The sequence below is a fragment of the Clarias gariepinus genome, chromosome 10, assembly GCF_024256425.1.
Source record: "Clarias gariepinus isolate MV-2021 ecotype Netherlands chromosome 10, CGAR_prim_01v2, whole genome shotgun sequence".
NCBI classification, from domain to species: Eukaryota; Metazoa; Chordata; class Actinopteri; order Siluriformes; family Clariidae; genus Clarias; species Clarias gariepinus.
The window spans coordinates 19,028,931-19,051,406 of record NC_071109.1 but is presented as its reverse complement, the minus strand read 5'-3'; the positions used below and the strand labels follow the sequence as shown (position 1 = coordinate 19,051,406).

The 22,476-nt window shown below is 36.9% G+C and overlaps 2 protein-coding genes across 3 annotated transcripts in view; one reads left to right on the top strand and one right to left on the bottom strand.

The window, feature by feature from the left end:
- Positions 1-65: 65 nt before the first annotated feature.
- cd40lg (CD40 ligand) lies at positions 66-2,965 on the top strand. Its single transcript, XM_053505352.1, has 5 exons — positions 66-361; positions 1,289-1,423; positions 1,546-1,567; positions 1,691-1,759; positions 1,839-2,965. Exons 1-5 carry the CDS (start codon positions 173-175, stop codon positions 2,219-2,221), a joined length of 798 nt encoding a protein of 265 aa, XP_053361327.1. The 5' UTR covers positions 66-172; the 3' UTR covers positions 2,222-2,965.
- Positions 2,966-5,513: 2,548 nt separating this feature from the next.
- arhgef6 (Rac/Cdc42 guanine nucleotide exchange factor (GEF) 6) overlaps positions 5,514-22,476 on the bottom strand; it is a 34,127-nt gene continuing 17,164 nt past the window's right edge. Inside the window, exons 9-22 of one of the 2 annotated variants that reach the window (XM_053505350.1) lie at positions 20,482-20,604; positions 16,923-17,061; positions 16,776-16,835; positions 15,590-15,736; positions 12,106-12,192; positions 11,919-12,000; positions 11,688-11,803; positions 11,358-11,543; positions 10,776-10,796; positions 8,145-8,238; positions 7,906-7,992; positions 7,724-7,823; positions 7,118-7,172; positions 5,514-7,027 (exon numbers count right to left, since the gene is read on the bottom strand). In XM_053505350.1, coding sequence (XP_053361325.1) covers positions 6,905-7,027; positions 7,118-7,172; positions 7,724-7,823; positions 7,906-7,992; positions 8,145-8,238; positions 10,776-10,796; positions 11,358-11,543; positions 11,688-11,803; positions 11,919-12,000; positions 12,106-12,192; positions 15,590-15,736; positions 16,776-16,835; positions 16,923-17,061; positions 20,482-20,604 — 1,420 coding nt within the window. In that variant the 3' untranslated portion in view covers positions 5,514-6,904. The remainder of the gene's footprint in view (positions 7,028-7,117; positions 7,173-7,723; positions 7,824-7,905; positions 7,993-8,144; positions 8,239-10,775; positions 10,797-11,357; positions 11,544-11,687; positions 11,804-11,918; positions 12,001-12,105; positions 12,193-15,589; positions 15,737-16,775; positions 16,836-16,922; positions 17,062-20,481; positions 20,605-22,476) is intronic. The other variant, XM_053505351.1, reaches the window with a different exon arrangement.

The window sequence follows — 22,476 nt, the reverse complement described above, 5'->3', positions numbered from 1 at the left end:
TTACATAAAAAAAGAGAAAGAGAGAGAGCGATATGGTGCTTGACTATCTGAAAAGTTCAGAGCTTCCAGGAAGTTGCAGCACTCAAATGAAGTGTTGTGCTGGTGGAGGCCATTCTTCAGACCTGTATGGGTGGATCTGGTGTTCACGTCGCGCATCCAGCTGCCTGCAAATATGTCCACCATGATCAACACCTTTCACAGCAGCTTCAATCCTCCACCGATACCTCCACGGCCAGGCCACAGAGGAGGACCAGCACTGCCATCAAACACACCATTAGTCAAGTTCTTGTCAGTGCTGCTGCTTCTACTAATGATACAGACATTTGGAGGATTTCTCTACCTGTTCCACAGACTCAACACGGTAGGCACTCATACGCTCAAAGATTAGAACTTGTATCTCAAGAAAAACGTCTGCTTTTCTTTTTTTAACTGTAATCAACTGTAAGATCACAATGTCTTATTAGGTCTTTTTAGAGTAATTTAATTTGAGTAATTTAGAGTCTTAGTTTTGTAAGATTATCCTGATAAAATTAAGTTGTATAATACGTTTTTCTCCCATTGTGTAATAGATTAAAGCAAACCATGATTATAAATGATTTAATTTAATTTAAATTCATATTAAAATTTAATTAGTGGTGTATTTATCATACAGGTGTTACACTGTTAAAGAACATTTTTCAAATTTGACAGCAAAAAACTGGTTCATGGTTTTTTGGGTCGTGTGGTTGATGAGCAAACAAGTGTGCTGAACATCAAAGGAACAAAACCATTAACAATGATTTAATCATTAAGCTATTGTTATGCATTGTCTTAAACTACAGCCCCCACATATTTCTAGGAAAAAACTAAGCTTTGTCTGCTGTTTAGGTGCTACATATTTTCTCAATTACTACAAATTAATATTACTACAACCTTGTGAATCACTAGAACAGAATAAGAATATGAAAAGACATGATATAATATGCCCCACATCTTGACCTGAATATGAATGCATTTTTATTAATAGTCTACAATTGGTTTTAGTCAGTCAACTCTAAAAAAAAAAAAATCATAAATAGAAATGAATGAACAGTTTGAAAATCAACAATTTCCTTAAGATTGAACTCTCCACACTGAAAAAACTAGAAACCTAATTTAAAATTCTGATATTAATCCTAATTTTCACATATTTTGTATACATGCACACTATCATTTGCAACAGTAGGTTGTAAGCACTGTGGTTTTTTTTTTGACTGAAAACTGAATGCAACAGCATGCTCACAAGAAGCTTTTCCTGTGTTAATGGCAGCTGCAGGACAGACAAAATGATAACAAGATAAGCACACTAAAACAACTACAGCAGTGTGCTGAGAACAACCTAGAATTGAAGGACCTACAGTACTGCAACAGTATTGTTGAAAACTACAGGACTGTCATCAAGAAGGTTTGCAATATTCTTCATTTGGACCTTCAAACCTTGAAAGCTTTTTATCATTCTATTCATAGAAATGTGCCTCGTGTTGCTCTCAGCAAGTTAAATAAACTATGATTTGATTCCTTTTACAGATCTCTCAAGCTGAAGGAAAAGGTCGGTAGTTTTTTTTTATTGCAATGCATTTTTTTCTTACTTTTACTGCAAAATGCAGAAACATGTGAACATCTTATTTAAAGATGGGTCTGAGCTGATAATTGTCTTGTTTTCTTGTTATAGTGGCTTTGTTGACTGAAACTGGATCCTCCACGATACCTAAAGCAAGAATGTTACCTTTGATACCTAAAGGTAAGTATTTATACTAATTTTAGATCCTGTCTATGTGATGTATTGTTTTTAATCTATCCTGTTATGGCTTTCTCCTCAGATAAGCACAAGTCCAATACCCTGCTGTGGGACAGTAACCACTCTGTGCTGGAGAAGATCAGTGTTAGCACATCAGGAGAACTGAGAATTCACTACCCTGGATACTATTTGATCCAATCTCATGTCACCTTTTCCAAAGCGCACAGCAAAGCAACACTCAAGCAAACCATATGGATGAAAAAGACACCTGGTGAATCCCCGAGTAAACTTCTTGATTCCTACTGCAGCTTGCCTCGGAGCAGCACAATACCAGATATGTGCACTGCCTCACTGACAGGGGTGTTTAGGCTTGAGAAGGATCAGACGCTGTTTGTTAATGTAACTGACATGGGCTTGGTGAACTTGGCCTCGACCACTTTTGGATTGTACAGGCTACAGGATTAAGTGCAGACTGACTAAGAACTAAAAGGATCCACCAACACATAAAGTGGATATGATTCACTTTATCCCACACCATTTTACATGGTATACATGGATAACCATGCACTGATAACTTTATCACTTTATTGACTATTTTTCTATCTATTCGGAAAAGGAGGTTACGACTTCCGCCGAGAAAAGCTTCTTCCTTTAACTTACACCACAAGGCGAGTTCAGAAAATCTGACACAGCTGGAAACGTAGGGAGAATGGAGAATCTGTGTCACTTAGTGACTCCTTTTCATACGAAGAAATAGTCAATAATTTTAAACATGTAAAGTGGTATAAACGTAGTGTAATATTCTCAATCTGTACTACCAAAAATAATTTATTAATGTTTGCTGTTATGTACCGTCATATCTATATTTATAAAGGGAAATTCCAGTTTGAATAGACTACTCCTACTCCACACCTTATGTGTCATTTTAGGTTATGGTGATTCAGGTGTTCTAGAATAGAATAGAATGTGACACTACATTTAATAGAAGCTTGGTTATTTCTAAAAGTTCTTTACTGACGATAAAATGTTATACGTACATATAGTCTTATGTAGAATTAGAATTATTTTATTTGCTAAATCCAGTTGTGTGTCACAATAAAACTCCATCATAAACATACCACAGATGGAAAGTAGGGTTTAAATGGAAGCTCCTTTTTTTTTAGAATATGTATTTATATTTTTGTATTAAAACACCATTATCCAATTCAAGCACATAATTTTGTTTGTGTTCTGACTTTCAGAATGTTTTATTTATTATGAGATAAATGAAGGAAAGCACATGTATTATAGTCTAAACAGTTCCTACTAGTGATGGAACAGAATCAGCAATCATGCTTACCTACATAAAATCAAAACTGCATTGGCTTATGTGAGATAAATTTTTTTTGTTTGTTTTATATCTGTGTAACCACAGAAATGCTAGGCTCCCCCTCCCCCTATACTTTCCAGCACGATGCATGGTGAAATGGCTTCGCCACTGAATATGAGCCCTGATCTGACCTTATCATGTAAAGGCAATTGCTCCATTGATTCCTGTTTTACTTCAATGTTTAGTGGAAAAAACATTCTGGATATTAAGAATATGAATTAAATGACGATTTAATGAGCGATTATTATATTTTCAGAACTCTAATGCCACTGGGTGCCAGAACACCCACCAAACGTTTATAATCATGCAAGTTTCCTATCTCCATTTGAACAGAATACCACAAACTAATACTATGTATTCAACTAGATTTCATTCCCCACCATGGAAAGAGTGAGTGACAGAATGTACACCCAAGCTCTGGGACACATTTCTCTACTGTTACAGGAAGCGTTCAAGCAGCAACACTCATTCCATTCTCTCACATGTTCTTTGCTCATTTTACCTTTTCCTTTCAGTCACAATTTGCATGAACAGAGTAAAAGGTTATACTTATGTAAATCCGAAGGTAAATGACATGACTGTTTCTCAAGAACTAAAACCACATTTCCCTAAACGTTTGCGAAAAAGAACGTGAAATATTATTCATCTTACGTTTTTATTAAAACAGTTCATTTAAAAATTAAAGCAGAAAGGGGAAAAAAATTCCACAAAAGCACAAAAATGTCAAATATATATGTAACAATGATATTTGCATAGAAACCCATATGGTCTACAGAGTTGGACATTTAAAGGAAAAACGAATAACTAGATGAACATCCAAGAAAAATCTTCTGCAAGTGCTGCAGATATCAGGCAGTTATTTTTCTGATCCTAGACACATTCATGACATCAGTGACAGCATACAATACTGACAAATCTTAAAATATCATGTGATAATATAGTACCGTGAAAACGCAAACAAACAGAACACTTACTGCGCACAATCAGTCCTTCAAATTATGAAGCAGCACATAATCGATTATAGAAAATATGCACATCAGCATTGAGACAAACCACAAAAGCTGGACTGGTGTTTAAATTGTGCACATAGGATGATTTCAAGCCATGAAAGTGACTTCTGGTAGAATTAAACACATTGTGTTGCAATGTGAATAATATTTATAGCAACGATGAGAGATTTAAAAAATTTTTTAGAGCTATGCATAACATACACACATAATGATGAGCACAGCTTTGATTACTGAGTAGTACCAGTAAATTTCAAAAAGGAGAAGAAGAAAAAAAAAGATCACAGCACTGTAAAGACAGGATCATATAGGCTGTAGGGGTAAATCCTGTCGACTAGTCGGAGAACACACCTCAGTGCAAATTGAGGCTAGTCAATGCATAACAGATAACAGTAAACCAGTCTTCAGTCTTATTGCATTGAATACTTTTTTTTTTTGTAGGACTGCACAAATACATCAATTCCCGTTTTTATGGCTTTTTTTTTTTTTTTTAACATTCCACTGTACCGTCCCTAACTTATTATGTATACATATCATTGTATATATATCATTGACCACAGTGTCTAGTTTTGCATCAAACAGTTTCATGTTCAAGGTAATGGCGTAGATGGATGATAAATAAAAGGGAAACAATGCAACTCTTATGGTGGTTTCCTAACAAAGGTTTGGTGTCACTGAAAATGAATTTGACACTTATTCTCACTGAACACCTTCATCATATGATGAAACATTTCTATCCTGATGAGCGCGCTTTTACGGGTCACAAGGCGCTCTCCGCCACCTTCATCAGCGAGACGGAATATCTTTTGGAAGAATGTTGTTCACCGTACCATTACAGTTCCAGAAACTCAGGAAATCTGTTCCACTGAGCACTTACGCTCTTCGGGTGGCTCATAAAGTATGAACAACTTATTGACACTCTGATGATTTTTTTCCCTTTAAAATGTCACCCATCTCTTTGTGTTATAAGCATTATACATTTCAATTTCATAATTCATAAGCCTGATTACTTTACAAAAAAAATTGCAGCAAAGCATACAATATGTTTCCACAGGGTACCAGTTTTGCTTTTTGAACATGTTACAAAAATTATTACTAACAGATTACATCTTAATTTGGTTATTTATTTAGAAATTCACATTCATGGTGCTCTAGTTATAATAATAATAATAATAATAATAATCCTGCAGTGCAACAGCCTTTAATAATGAAAACCTACTAAATTTATTACAGCTGCATAATGTACTTCTAGTTCATCTGCAAATACAGCATTTCCTGTAATGCTAAAAAATCACAGAAGAAAGTCATTTGTTTTTTACCCGGAAGCTACATGAATAAAGGTCGAGACTGAAAGTAAAAGCTTTTTTTTTAAATAAAAAACAAACAAACAAAAAAGAACAATGAAATCGTCTTCACTAATAATTAAAAAAAGAATCCTACAAACTGTGTGTAAGACCAGACTGTTAATTGAGGTGTAAGGTCACAGAAAGAGTGCTTCATGATGCCCAAGTACCATGTTCTCAATACAGGACTACTGCATTCAAAAATAAATATATTTTTACAACCTCACAATGCTGTATGAAGGTTATAATCAATTGTTGTATTATTTCTAAATAGGAAAGCTTAAATCGTTATTTTTGGCTATACTAGCTATTATATACTCTTTTAAGTATATATGATATACATACATTGTTATAAATTATACCTTAATAATATTGAAATATTATTGTCATTTTTTTATGAATAGCTGCATCGTTTGCTATAAACGGCTTTTAACCATAACGACAATAAGAGAAACAAAAATAAAATGATCTGATGTAAAGAAATACTGTACAGTATATTGCAAATTGTAACAGACAGCAACAAAGTTTAAGGGATTTTTTTTTGATGACTGGTAATAACGCACCAGCTACTTTGCAAATTATTCAAAAGGCTAAAAAATAAAAATTAAAATTGAAAGTAGGCAAGAACAAGCAAACAGTCAAATTAAATTCGAGATGAATAGTAAACCATCTCATGTCGTTCATGTGCAACATAACATGACTATAGCTCCTAATATCAAGCACGAATGTTTTGTGTAGCAATCAAATAAACATACATAATTTAAAATAAAGACATACAAAGAAGTGGAAATGTCTGCCAGCGCACCATAATGGTAGTTTCACACATAAAGGCATATGGCCTTTGAACTCACTTTCATGCTTGTTGAATAGTAGCTTTATCAGGAAAGCACACAGTGGCAGGCGGGCACACAAACACACACTCATGTTTTCTGGTTGAAAATTTAACCTTATTTTCCAGCACAAGTCTAAACACTGAATCTTTCCCTCCTTCCAAATGCATGGAAATAACGGCTAGATTTCCAGATAGCTAGAATCTGCTGTTTGTTTACACTTATTATATTATACTGCATCGGTTCATCTCTTAATGGGTGGCCAAGTACATCACTCCAGAGATGCAGACTTTCACATCAGGTTGTAGTTCTTTTGCATAAGTGTCTAACACTTTTTATTGTCCCAGTCACAGAAACTAAGCACATGCTGCATGAACCTCTTCTGAAACCAAGTTAAGCAAAATGATCTCATAGCAAGAAATCCACAAAGAAAGTTATTGTTAAAAAAAAATTTTTACAAGGCAGGAAGGCTTTCGCATTGCAACATTTGGTGTGAACCCAAAACTAGCAACTCATCCACCCACTCTCTCTCATACGCGCGCGCACACACAGCCACACGCACTCACACACGCAGAAGGGGAGAACATTTAGAATGTTACTTAATGGCCTCCATCTTCCCACACATAATCATTCTTCTGTTTAGCCAACTTCCTGACCAGGCGCTCGAGCTCTTTGCGGGATTTCTGCTCTTCTTCCAGACACTGCTTCATCCACCTGTTTTCCTGATACCAGAATAAAAAATGTCATCAGAAAGTGCCGAAGCCAAGTTTAGGGATATTAAACATAATGGATGAGCAGCATTGAAATGTTACCTTTTTTAACTCGTGGACCTCGTCTTTTAGTGCGTAGACAGCATCGACGAGGCTTCTGGAGGAGAAAGAATGAACAGTAAGTTCGTCGTCATGTGCTTGAGGCCTTTAATCTACAACTGCAGCTATACAGTGCTGCGATAAAACCATTTGCCAAATAAATAAATTAACTAAAAGCTCAGTAAAAAGGCCTGATTAGGTAGAACACAGAAAAACACAAATAAAATAAATGTTTATTGCGTATCCTACAAAATCGTGTGTAAAATTATTTATAGCACAGTGCTGTTCAATCAGGCATTTGTTCTAATGCATTATGGTTACTATGGAAACGAATTACAATTAAAATAACCATCATTTTTTTGGATAACATCATTGGTAACTCATCCATTATTTATTAATTCATTAATTAATGTTGTGCTGTAGAAGAAATAAAAAATAAATGCTGGTGATCCCCATCACCTAATTATATTATTATTATTATACATTTTCCTATAAAATAAATACACCACCTTGTTTCTGTCCTTTAAATTACTTTAAATTATAATAAACCAGGTGGCTGACAAAATGCAAAGACTGTTTCAGTGCAATTTATTCTCTAGTTTCACATACTTCTCCTCTGTGATTGTTTGGCCATTGCTCTTCATCTCTTCGACAATGATCTTCTCCTCCTCTGGTAGCAGGACTGGAGGGACGCCGTCCTTACGCACAGCTGTGTAGGCATGAGCACATGGTGTCAAAGTGGTAGGATCAGAATCGTTTTCAGAAATGCTTACATGTCAGCTAGTAAATACCTGTTGTGGTTTGGTGCAGGCTGGCTCCAGTGCAGTACGCTTCAATCACCTTCAGAATTTGGGCATCTTCCTCCAAAGCTGCGGTACCTGTTAATTTCAGCACCACAACCCACATCTGAGACTTGAACATTCAGGGCTGTAATGGGCTTATCTATACCACAAGGAGAGACTCTTCTCCACTTCTTGCTTTGTTTTTTGATTCAATAAATCTTTATTTACCAGCATCACATTTAACCTACTTTTTCGGAGCAAATATTCATCGTCTGATGGTTTTCTCTCTGTCTTTCTCTTGTTCAGGAACTTCTTGATGGGTTTAGGGCTTTTGCTTGTATCCTGGAGAGACAAGGTAGCCATGAGGACGCAAAGGAATTAAGCAAATTAAACACAAATTAAGAGCATACGATTTACACAAATGGTTATATGGAGGGGACAACACTTATAAACAATAAGGTTATGTATAAATTATGATTTGCTATTTTTTGTGAACTGATAGATAGACAAGTAGCACAACTGTCATGTAAAATAAATTAGAAAGCAAATTACATGTCTGTTTCAACATGACTACTTATCCAGTACATGATCATTTTCACACTATTGTGTTAAATATATTAAACTGTCTCGGGGTTTGCATGCGTGGGTTTCCTGCGAGTACTCCAGTTTCCTACCACAGTCTTAAAAAAGCGCATATTAGGCAAATTGGCGATCCCAACCTACCCGTAGAGTGTAAATAAGCATGTAAGTGTGTGTACTGTATATATGAGTGATGGATTGGCACCCCGTCCAGTCTGTACCATAGGTCTTGTGCCCTGGGTCTCCTGGGATAGGCTACATTTCGGAGCCATGATGCACATCAATATTTATTAAAGTCATATTTATGTGCTAACCACTATATTACCATGTAATAATCAGCTGCCATCACAAAATAATGTGGCATTATTTTAGTACTATAGAAGCAGGCAGCATACATTTTTGTATTGTTTAACATTTCTCCTTAACATACTTTGTAATAAAAAATATACATATAATAATAAATCAACCAATGCTATTATTGATACTAAATTGCTTATTATCATGCAGAGTTTTGCAAAATGATCCAAAACTCACACTGATGTAACCATATGTGTTAAATGTTCAAGTGCTACTGTACTCTACATCAGCACTCATGTAATGCATCTTGTCCAATCAAATAGCTTCATGAACATTTTGACACTGTTGTATAGTGAGCTTTTAACACCCTTGTGAGGCAAATGTATATATAGAAACAGAAAATATTTTAACAGATTGTAAAACTTTTAGTAATTAGATTTTCTTATCTATTTTTTTTTTAAACCTGCCAAAATGGAGATCTCTCATTTTGCAGTCAAACTCTGTAATTAATGTTAAAAAATATATCTGAATTCATTATAGCTACAGTAGGTAAACATGTAGACACTACCTAATTTTAGAGCTCTTACATTAAAGTAACTGTGCTCAGTTAAGGATTAAAAATGACTATCAATGAATCTACTGTATATATTTCTGTTTTGGTAGAGTAAGTAAGGTAAGTGGAACTTATTTGTTAATTCTAACAAGCTACACTGAAAAAGGTCACATTTTTGCACAATGCTATGACAAATATACCAGATCAGAATCAAGAAATTCATGAAAGCAGCAGCTGTCATCTCTATACCCTATAACACGGTGGCGTAACATACTTAAGGAAAAGCGCCATCCACCACTTTCACATTTATTTGATCAAAAATGTCCATGATTGGCCAATGTAGCCAGATATGCCAGAGACCGTAACATCTCTTTAATCCAGAGAGCAAGGCTAATTTTGCTGTCTTTATCTCAGCCGAAGACGGGTGTGGCAGCAACAGAGCGTGAATGTTTTTTTTTTTTTTTTCTCGTAGTGTCACCAGGAACCAGGCTTTATAAAAATTGCAGGTGACGAAGAGTGTTGAATATGCAGCTCAACACTACAAGCTGGGATAGTTAGTTTTTTGCTACTCCAGACAAACTGGTTGACAGCAATGCTTCCTTCGAATGTCAATTTTCTTTGAAAATCTCATATAGAAATGCTCTAAGAACAATTGCTATCAATTGCCAACATACAGTATGCAATGCTGTATGCATCACTTTTTAAAAAATAAGATCAAAGATAACAGTCAGCAAACTTGTGTGGTTTTATGATCATCAGTTGTTTTGGAAAATACAATTAATAATTTGTGGTTTCAAATTTGATTTGATCTTGATGGAAGCATGACTTGTTCCAGTCCTTGTTTAAAGTGAAAATTTTAGTTACATTTTTAAAGCACTGAGCAGCACTTTATTTATTCATTATTACCTCATTAGCTATAAGCAAGTGACAAAAATATAACTTAAGCTAAAGCAAGCAAAGACTCTCAAGCATTCTCATTAACAACAAACTACAGGATATGTCATTCTGCATGCTTTCTTTTTATGGGAGCCAAATCAATCAGAAAATCCAATTCGATTAATCACCTCTTACCCTTCAAGACATTTGTTTGGTACCAAACTTAAACTAATCCTGAAGAAAACACACATTTTCCAGTTTATTCCTTCAACATTAAAGGGGTTAAAGGCAAAACCATGGTATTTAAAAGAAAATGCTTAAAAAAACAGTCTATAGTATGTTGCACACAGGACACTGATCAGCGAAAGGATGCGGGAGGACAGAAGACAAACGAACAAACAGGAAATGAGTGGTTTATAGGAACGAAAGAGAGAAAAAGAGAAAGAGAGAGAGAGAGAGAGAGAGAGAGAAAGAGAGAATAAAAAAAAAAAACAATGAAGCATGGCTAAATTGTGCTGCAACACCAGAGCTAGCCAGGCATACAAGACACACAAATTGACTGGTCTACTCTTACCTTCATGATATAAGACATCCTCTAAAGAAGCAGGAAATGAAGAGAGAAAGCGTATGAGAAAATGCATGAGAAATAAATGGAAGAGTCCAAAGGAACAAGATGAAGAGAACAGTGAGGGATGAACATTTCTACTGCGCCCTCAAATCTGACATAACTATACAGTACATATTCTGTCTGTGTGTGTGTGCATTTCTCTAAATCAGATAGGTACACCAAGGCCAGGCTCCGGGATCTATCAATTACTGCACCAGGCCTGGCAAATCTATTTCAGCTTCAACAAATGTCAACCTTTGAAAAAATTTGTCCTGCTCAGCTTTTTCATATTTGGAGCAGTATGAAACTTGTGGTAAACTGTATGGTAAGAGTAACTGTCGTGGTTGTTTGGCTACTGTCTCCACATGTAAAAAAAAATTAACATCAACACTCAAATCCATATCTGCTTGGGTAGGGGGGCTGTGCAACCTTCGTCTCAGGACCACTCAGCTGAGTCACAGACGTGCATTACGCACCCACACAACCACTTCTTATCTGACTCACTGTTTTCCGAACAACATTAAAGATGGGTATACAAAAGCCTCTTACCTCCTTATAGCCCAGGGCTGCAGATGGTTTAAGTGGGGGAGCGGGTCTCAAGCAGCTCAGGGACCATGGCTTGGTGACCTTGGGTGGCTCCAGAGGGCAGCAAGTGCCCGCGGACGTGCCAAAGCCCTGCGCGTGGCTCGGATGAGATGCTGTGCCTACCATGCTCATGGGTTTGCTTTCTACATTCTGCCATATAGAAGCAACACCGTCGATCATGGTTAACATTAATGCACTCTGTTAGAAGCTCAAACATACAAGCTCATTAGGATTAAGGGAGCCGGCTCTATTTATTGCAGATATATGTGGTAGTGTGTGCCTAAAGGTTCATACTTTTAGTATGGTTCCTACTGGACTTCCACCTTTGATAAAAACATGCAGGTGCTCCAGCCATTCCTGCAGGTCCTGGGAACTATTGCAGAAAACTGTCACACGCTCGATCGTACCTCCTGTAAAACAGCGGCAATCCATTCAAACTCAAACGTGGCAGCTACAACATTCTCAACACAGTTTGCCACTGCTATATAATATAAAACCAACAAACACACACAGAAAAAAACAAACCTCCAATCTCAAACGCATAATGACCCGTCTCCGTATCCTCCAAATGTTTAGTCACTGTAGACCCTGAGAGCAGCAGCCGACCCTGAGGAAACAAATATATATATATTATTGAAAAATTATAGTGTTATTGTAACTGTATATTATTTTATGTTACCTAAACCAGTTTATGCAGATTTAGAAAATGTACCTGATAGATGAAGCCACTCATTCGTGGGCTGGCAGACAACAGAATTAACACATTGGGAAACAGCATTAAGTAGCGCTCTTCTTTATCCTAAAAAAACAAAACAAAAAAAACGAATATGTGTCGACTCATAAATAAAAAAGCATTTTAACTCAGAAACCTTTGGAAAAAGTCAAAGAGAAAACCCACCATATGAAAGTGACAGATGTTGAAAATATGTGTGAAGACACATAAGCACAAAAATGCCCACATACAGTTTCTGTAACTAGTCACGAAATTTTTGAAATGGTAGTTTTAAATTCTGCTGAGTGAGGTTGATTAACCAACATCATACCAACAATTCACATATTTCACCTGAATACGGAGAAAAACAGGGAGTACTTTTTAATATTTCACCTTGCTCCATACTTATAATTAGCCTCTGCATGACATAATATTAGCCTCCCGCACATTTTTAGTTTCCATGCTTTATATCGTGGGTTGTTTGTTTATACTAATCATATCCTATTATCAAGATAATGCAGAGGTTTATATAGGAGCAGTTGCTCCTCAAAGTTTGTTCCAATAACTGTAGGAGGCAAATAGAAGTATAGTCAGTGTTATGCATATATCATATGCAACATTGATATGTCTTGAATCCTTGCTGCAGATAGTCAGAGCAGTGGTGTGTTTATCAGGTCTACCAGTTTTCTGCTGCACAAATAGCTATTCATGCAATATCTGATTCATGATATGCCTTTTAAGATAATGAGAAATGTTGAAATAGTTTTCACTAAATTTCAAAACTAATCTATTCATCAGTAGAACCACTATTTTTGTTGAGTTTTTTTAGGCTGACCACTAACAAACTAATTTGCTGTCTCTTTCTGCAGTATTCTTAAGCACAGAGATACTAAATAAATAGTTAAATGCATCTCTTATTGATCTTTCACCCTATCAAAGTTTCTTGATGGATGTATGGATTGTTTTGATGTTGTTGGTCTTTGAGAAGTCCCCAGGAAGAAGTCATTTGTTTTTGAAGGGGTTTAGTGGCCCATTCTTCTAGTCACATCATGTCAAATTCTCCAAGCAGACGAGGGTCTGTCATGGAGCTTTATTAAAAAATTCAAATCAGGACTCTGTCTACACCATGCAAAACTTCAAGAAGTTATTAAATATGATGCTTTTGCTGAAATGTCAATCTTTTCCCCAGACTCAGTTTCTTGGCTGATGAAATTTGTGTTTCCGCTACTATATCCCAGGACGTCACTTTAATCCTGTTTCTTTTAATGATATTTAATGTCCCAGTATGATTAACAGCGCCCCATGACACGATGCTACTACATCTGTACATCACTCTGAGCATGGTGTTCTTGGGTAAATATGAAAATTTTTTCCAACCATGAAAAGCTGGATTACTGCCAAAGAGTTGTTGTTCGCCTAAGAACATTGTTCCAAAAGAGTTCTGATCGGTTTTAACGCATTAAAAAATCTCCATGCTTCTTTTTTTTAAAGGAAGAAAGTCTTACATTCGGGGAAAGAATGGAGATGACCATGCCGGCAGTTCACTGCTTATGAAACATTCCTGATGCTTTAAGGTTGTCCCTAACGCTCTTCACATGACTACTAAATCCACCCTAACATTCTTTATCATTAGTCTCAGAGAAGGTAATGAAATATAGAGTTTATCCAAAGAGCCAAATCCAATTTTTATATACTTATTTAGACATTTAAGACATGAGATCAAAAGTTGAATATGAGAGGATCAAATGATCGCATGTAATTTTCAGATTTTTACATCTGGATGTGTTAAACAACTGCATTTCAAAATGGCACTTTAGCAAAAAAGTCAATTTGAGAAAATGATGTCTTGCTGTATTAAGCCAGTGACCCTGCTGACATCACCAAACTGTTGCGCTCTTCTTTGGTGATGCTTTTCAGGGGTTTTCATGCAGCTTTTTTTAGTTGTTGCTTGTTTTGGGGGATTCCTCCTTTAATCTCTCTTCAGGAGGTGAAAAGCAGGCTCAGTTGAATTAAGGTTTGGTGACTGACCTGACCAGTCCTGAACAAATCCTTTTTGTCAGCGTGTTTTTGGTCATTCACTTGCAGGATGATGAAGTTCCTCCCAATTAGACTAAATGCATTTCTCTCTTCTTTATCAAATGGAATGTTTCCGTAGACTTCTAAATTCATTCTGCTGTCACCATTATGTGTTACACCATTAATAAAGATTACTGAGTATGGTCAAGAAGCATAAATGCAGCCCTAAGCCATGACACTACTTCCACTAGCCTAACTGATGAGCTTGCATAGTTTGGATCATGAGCGGTCCCTTTCTTTGTTCCTCACGCTGGGCTTTCCATCCATTTGGTAGTTTTGTATCTTGTGGTAGGAACTCTATAGTTTTGCTCTCCATGAAGAAGTATGCTACCTTCATTCATGCTATGTGGAGATTGCTGTTTCTGTTGTCTTTGGCAGATTTTTTTTTATTGATCATGGGGAGGAAGGTATAAATGAAAAGGACCCATTCAATCCGGCAGTAAGTAAAGTACACATATAGCCAGCAGTCTATTTTTTATGTGAGACATTCCTTTAAATCTTGGAATGTTCAGGTGGGGATTTGTCCATTCAAGCCACATGAGCATTACTGAGGTCAGGCACTGATGTTAGAACTGTTCCAGTTAGTCTGAAAGGTGTTAAACAGGGTTTTTGTCAAGGCTCACCATGTTTTCATAAACCTTGATTTGTGTTCCATGCATGATGATGTTGGAACAGGTTTGGGCACCTTAGATCCAGTCAAGCGGAAACATAACTCTCCAAAAACATAGACATTTACAATTGCATGTAGTCATTTGGCAGATGCCCTTATCCAGAGCGACTTAAATTTTTATCTCATTATCTGAGCAGTTGAGGGTTAAGGGCATTGCTCAAGGGCCCAACAGTGGCAACTTGGTAATCATGTGGTTGGAACCTGGGACCTTCCAAACTGTAGTCCAAGGCCTTAACCACTGAGCTACCCCTGACCCCTGACAATCCAGACCATCATGTGCTTCCAACTTTGTGGTAAACATTTAGGAAAGCTCCACATGTGAAGATCATTGTCAGCTGTTTAAAGTTTTGGCCATATTATGTAAATATAAAAAAAGTAATGAGTAAGTGTCAGTAAAGTGTCAAAGGTGGCGGTGCTTACAATAAGTTAATTTATGATTTAATAACTTAATAAATAAATTTATTCCACTCTGTCATTTAATACTGATTTAATTTATTTAGGGGTGGTTTGTTAGCTTTTTATCTTTATTTGAAAATGTTTTATACCACTCATACTCTAAATATAAAGTGTATAAGTAAGACTTCTCTGTGAGAATTTTGTTGAGAAAAACAACATTGTGAGCAGCGTGTCTGTGTAACCACATGACTGAAGAAAATCAGCACGTGGCTTTGTATTTTTTTTGACACCCCGTTTACTTCCGGGAGCCCCTAGGCTGACCCACCCTTCCTTTTTCCTCACCTCACTAGAGCTGCTCTGCACGTGCACCTGCGACATGTAGGACACCTGGCCGAGAGACTTGATGCTGTCTCCCTCCCAGCCACGCACCGGCTCGGACAGTATCTGCACCTCCAGGTCCTTTCTCTTGCGCAGATCCTGGCATTGTATCTGAGGGAAATAGACCCGATCAGTAACAGTACATGGGATGACAAAAATATACAGCATTATTGAGGGAAGATAGTAGCTGGTGTAGAAATCATTGATAAATGGCCCCAACATATAATAAAAGTTGTTTACATAGTGAACATAAGACTTGAGAACAGCAATTAGTCACACACACACACAAAAAAATCAGGCAGGAAATGAATGCATATAAAATCATCTTCCAGTCATGACAGAACCATGACATAATATTCATGTCAAAATGGGTTGAACCTCTGAACCAGAACGAGGGTGGAATATGGCACGGTGTGGTTTTTGTTCCTGATGATGTTAGGAAGGCGTAAAGAAGAAAAAGCACAGCTCCTTTACATATCGGATGAATTTTTCACATGTAGCTATTTTCTGTGCATTACTGTGGGGGTAGACCAGGTCTGAAGACAGCATGTAAAACAGCAGGGTAGGCTACTGAGAAAAGAAGGGAAATTCCCTGAAGAGGCAGGAAAATGTAACGAAGAAAGCAGGGTGTTCCACAGAACACTCAGCACAGAACCCTCAAAGCCATTCTTACAGAAATCAAACAATGCTGAGGTTAGATAAACCCCAATGAGGATTCTGTACCAAGCAGTAGGAATGACTCACTGGGTCTTCTTTCCTACTGAAGATGTTTTAAATCTTATAGGAAAGGCAAACTGCTTAGACCCAGTTAGTGAACGCCTACTTCTGGAACACAAACGCCCACTCCAAGGTTGTAAGAGGTTGTTTTTGGTAATCAAAACTTAGTCTCAAAATTACCATTAGCCAATGTATAATGTATAGTTCATCAAAATCTGAAGGTTTTGTAATGTATGTATAAATAGCAGACAAGCTTTAAACTAAAAGCGGAATAACCACTGAGCACATGGCGAGTTTTATCACACTGCGCTGGTAATGGAAGAAAAACCACATGAACACACCCGAAGCACCGAAAAAAGAAGAAAAAAAAAACACAATCATTTGAGGTAGAGTTGTTTACAGGCCAGCGGTCAATAAGCAAATAGGGACATACCACAAGATTTTTAAAAGCAATGTTTGCCTTCAGAATGTCTCCGTAGTCTGGATGGGCTTCCTGAAAGAAAAATAAGATTGCTAAGAAGGAAGCACATGTAAAAGGGAACATTTTCAATGGTTAAGGGTCTGTTTTTTTTTTTTTTACCTCTACGTGTCTTTCCAGCTCCTGCAACAAGGTGGGATATTTTTCCAACCTCATGAAGGGTTTGCTCAAGCTGGTGGTCAGAGTCAGAATGCCTGGAGGACTGGCTCCCTGACTCTCCATGAACTTATCCAGCTCGTCACTGGCAAAAACAAAGATGAAATATAAAAATGCACATGCTGCACACACATACAAATTATATAAGCATGTGCATACTGTATATATATATATATATATATATATATATATCGACTCCAGTGGTGGCGTGCTTTAAACCACTGCATCCTATGCTTTCGGTTGCACTTGGTGATGTAAGGTTTGGATGCAGCTGCTCGGGAACCCATGCAGCTCTTTACGCATTGTTCTTGTGCTAATCTGAAGGCCACAAGAAGTTTGGAGGTCTATAGCTATATACTCTGCGGAAAGTTGGGGACCTCTGAGCACTATGCATCTCAGCATCCGCTGCCCCCGCTCTGTGATTTTACGTGGCCTTCCACTTCGTGGCTGAGTTGCTGTCGTTCCCAATCGTTCCACTTCATTATAATAATACCACTAACAGTTGACTGCAGAATTTTAGTAGCAAAGAAAATTTCACAACTGGACTTGAACAGGTGCCATCCTATCATAGTACCATGCTGGAATTCACTTAGATCCTGAGATTAGATTTTTTTAATTACATTTTTGAGTAAACACACAATTCTCTCTTACAAAATAAAAAAATTATGAAATCATCATGAAATCATTTAGGCCAGTTTCTTCCAACCAAGCAGTCAGGAACACAGAGTAGCTTCTATCAGACGTTACAGAGGTAGTGAATAGTGAAAGAGACTTCACAAAGCCCCTAGGTGGTGCTCTAAATTGAGTGGATTAATAGTGGCATTTTTAAAAGAATAAAAAATTTTAACACCAAAAAAGTCTGTAATATTAAACTAATGAAAACAAATCATACAAATAAACTGAATTACATTTTGATTCTATACACTGCCTGACCAACAAAAAAGTCAGACACAGATATTTTAAGTATACAGCTATTATATTATATTATATAAATATTATTAAAGGTTTTTAACGTTGGTTACAGCACCAACATAGGTCACCTATTCTAATGTAAAAATGATTACTCAAGCTTCCAGAAGCACTCTTCCATAGTGTGCCATTAGGTTAAAAAATACATGGATGTGATAACCTGGTCATTTAATATATTCAGGCAGACAGCTGACTTCTTTTTACTGCCACATACTGTAACATTGCAGAGTTTAGACCTGACCAACTGAAACAACCCCAGATCATAACACTTCGTCTAGAGGTTTGTACTGTTGTCACTTCGTCTAGAGGTGTGTACAGTAGCCACTTCGTCTAGAGGTTTGTACTGTTGTCACTTCGTCTAGAGGTTTGTACAGTAGCCACTTCGTCTAGAGGTTTGTACTGTAGCCACTTCGTCTAGAGGTTTGTACTGTTGTCACTTCGTCTAGAGGTTTGTACAGTAGCCACTTCATCTAGAGGTTTGTACTGTAGTCACTTCGTCTAGAGGTTTGTACTGTAGCCACTTCGTCTAGAGGTGTGTACAGTAGCCACTTCGTCTAGAGGTTTGTACTGTAGTCACTTCGTCTAGAGGTTTGTACTGTAGTCACTTCGTCTAGAGGTGTGTACAGTAGCCACTATGCATGATGGGTGCATCACTTCATGTGCTTCCCCCAGTCTTTGTTCTCCCTAGCAAATTAAAGCATTTTTTTCTGATTATTCTGACTAACAAGTGGTTTTATCATGTTCACACAGCTGTTTAGTCCAAATCCTGTCAGACCTTGTCACACTGTGGGTGGAAATGCTCTTACTTTCACTATTAAGCACAGCTGTGATTTCTACTGTCTATTTTAAATATTTAACTGATTTACGATCACAGTCATTCAAGATTTTTTTCCCCAATCACATTTCATCTGTGAAGTTGATGGTTCAGCACTTTCCTTCCAGGTTTTAATAATGCATTAGACAGTTCATAGCCAAATTCCAGTAATTAAAATGCTTTCTTTGCTTCTGAAATGGTGCCTTCTTTGTCAGGCAGTGTATATTCTACTGCAAATGTTGATACGCACATGCCATAATAGGAAGCGGGCATATTCATTTTCTTGAAATACCTACAAGGCTGTGACTGCATGTCTGAGGCAGTACGCATTTGATTCAAACAAATTTCCTGTGACTCGTGTCTATTTCTAGCAGCGACCAAGGCCAAAGGTCTACACATGACCTTTAGCTATACCTTACAAATTTAGAATTGCTGAAACAAAGCAATTGTTTTGGTTAAGGTGAAAGACTGCTTTTAGAGTAAGAAAACCGAAGCAAGATGATTCATCACAACACATGCTTTCACTAAGTATACGTGCTGTGGAAAACGCTGCAAAAATGCTGCAGCGTGAGATGCAATTTGAGCGCACGCTCAATTTCTCCATCAGCAGAACCACATCTAAAGATATCCTGTTGGGTTAGGGCCAACTTCCTGTGTTGCCTTGACAGTTTGTTGCTGGGATTTAGATAGACAAGTAGACAAGCAGGAAGTGTGTTACCGTCACCAAAGTGTTAATTTTACATTTATATGCTACAAGGAACATCATGAAAGATAAACTGGGTGAAAGATTGTAACTGTAACAAGTACAAAATAAAAGCACATTGGCACCCCCTAGTGGTACATTATTGCCGTTCTACCTGTGCTTACCTGCAGTATGCTAGAGATGTAAAAGTAATATAATGTATTTTTAAAACACGGCTTACAAGAAATCTATATATAACATGACAGTTGCAGTGCTGTGAGCATTGCATTATATATATATATATATATATATATATATATATATATATATATATATATAAACCTAGCAACTATTTTATTTATAGTACTGTGCAAAAGTCTTCGGCACATAGAAAAATATGGCATAAGCAAAAGATGCTTTTGAAAACATTTCTGCATAAAAGAAACTTCTATAAAGAGACATAAAGAGTAATAAAATAAACAGTAAATATTTGGAGTAAAAACTCATTGCTTAAAATCAGGAGTTTTAGACACAGATTTGTGCAGTTTTATACGAAAACAGCTGTTAGGTTTTACTGAGCTTGCTGAAGATTATGAGTTTCTCTGGTGACTTTGTTACACTTGCTGCTTTCTATTTTTATGCAAATCCCAGGAGCGTATATTAGGTTTTTTGAAAACTGCTCTGTCTTGTACTATATTTTTTTCTTTACAGCCATGCATAAATTCCCCTGTAATGTTGTTTATTTCTAAATTTTTAAGTTATATATGGAAATACTGAATGATTTTGCACATAATTATGCAGACATGATAAACATATATAACAAAATTGGTACAGCATATAATATAGTGCCTAAGACTTTTGCACAGTACTGTATATTCTATTTATAGAATTCTAGCATATATAGATTCAATATTTTGCAATCATTGTAAATGTATCCATATGAGTTAAGTGGCCAGTCAATGTTCACAAAACCGCACTAGAATACTAAATATTATTATAAAACCCTCATGCCCAAATGGCTCTCTTTAGTCAGGACTAACCTGTGGTCAGTGAGTACAGCCACTGCAGAAGGGTGGCTGGAGCAATAGGACAGGTACAATGTTCGGACCTGGCACATCAAGTTCATGTAACAGCCTCCGAGACGCTGCTGGCTTTCAGGCATCCTGAGATAGACACACGTGAGAAAAATGTAAATAGTTTTTGGCATACATAAACACGTTTTTCACTTTTGCAGGTAGCTGGCAGGATTCAGAGGTGCAGACTGCAGTTTACTGGTTGTTCTCTCCAAGCCTAAGAGCCAGTTCTCTACACGGAATGAAATGATCCTGACATCCAACATTAATATGATATGCTGGAACAGAGGAGCCAGTTATCTCATTCTGTCACCATGAGCTCAACTCAAGACACTTTACTTTTACAAGAATTATATAAAAAAAAAAAAAAAAAAAAAAAATATATATATATATATATATATATATATATATATATATATATATACTCAGCAAAAAAAGAAACTGGACTGTGTATTTCAACAATAATGTTGTAAAAAACCAAATAACTTTACAGATCTTCATTGTTAAACAATGTTTTCCATGCATGTTCAATTAACCATAATCAATTAATTAACATGCACCTGTGGAATGGTCGTTAAGACCTTAACAGCTTACAGAAAGTAGGCATTTAAGGTCACAGTTCTAAAAACGCAGGACACTAAAGAGACTTGTCTACCAACTGTGAAAAACACCCAAAGAAAGATGCCCAGAATAAGAATATATATAGAATATAAGAATATATATATATATATATATATATATATATATTTAAATAGATTAATTGCACACAGACCGATATATTTCAAGTGTTTATTTTTTTTTTATTTTGATGATTATGTCTTATAGCTAATAAAAACCCAAAATTCAGTATCTTCGAAAATTTGATAATTACTTAAGACCAATTAAAAAAATAATAAATAAATAAATAAATAAATAAATAAGATGTTGGACTACTGAAAAGTATGCCCATGGACAGCACTTAATACTTAATGTGGTGGTAATACTTGGTCTGGGCTCCCTTTGCATGAATTACTGCAGCAATGTGGCGTTATATGGAGGCGATCAGTCTGTGGCACTGCTGAGGTGTTATGGATGCCCAGGTTGCTATTATAGTAACCTTTAGCTCTTCTGTATTGTTGGGTCTGGTGTCCCGCATCTTCCCCTTTCACAATACTCCATAGATTCTCTATGGGGTTCAGGTCGGGCGAGTTTGCTGGTTAATCAAGCACAGGGATACCACCGTCCTTAAACCAGGTTTTAGTACTTTTGGCAGTGTGAGCAGGTGCCAAGTCCTGCTGGAAAATGAAATCTCCATAAAGCTAGTCAGCAGAGGGAACCATGAGGTGCTTTAAGACTTCCTGGTAGATAGCTGTGCTGACCTCAGACCCGATCAAACACAGTTGACCAACACCAGAAGATGACATGGCTCCTCAAACCACCACTGACTGCAAAATTTACACTAGACCGCAAGCAACTTGGATTCTCCTCCTTTCTTCCTCCAGACTCTGGGAACTTGATTCCCAAATGAAATGCAAAAATTTACTTTTATCTGAAAAGAGGAATTTGGCCCACTGAGCAACAGTCCAGTACTTTTGTCCTTAGCCAAGGTAAGACACCTTTGACCTAATCTCAAGAGTGGCTTGACACAAGAAAGGCGTAGCCCATGTCCTGTATACGTCTATGCGTGGTGGCTCTTGGTGGTTGACTCCAGCTTCAGTACACTCCCTATGAATCTCCCCCAAATTCTTGAATGGGCTTAATTTCACAATCCTCTCAAGGCTACGGTTAACCCCGTTGTTTGTGCAAATTTTTCTACCACATTTTTTTCCTTTTTCCATTTAACTTTCAATTAATGTGCCTGGATACATTACTCTGTAAACAGCCAGCCTACTGAGCCAGACTAAGAGACCATTTAAAGGCTCAGGAAATCTTTGCAGGTTTTTTGAGTTAATTAGCTGATTAGGAGCATGACACCATGAGACT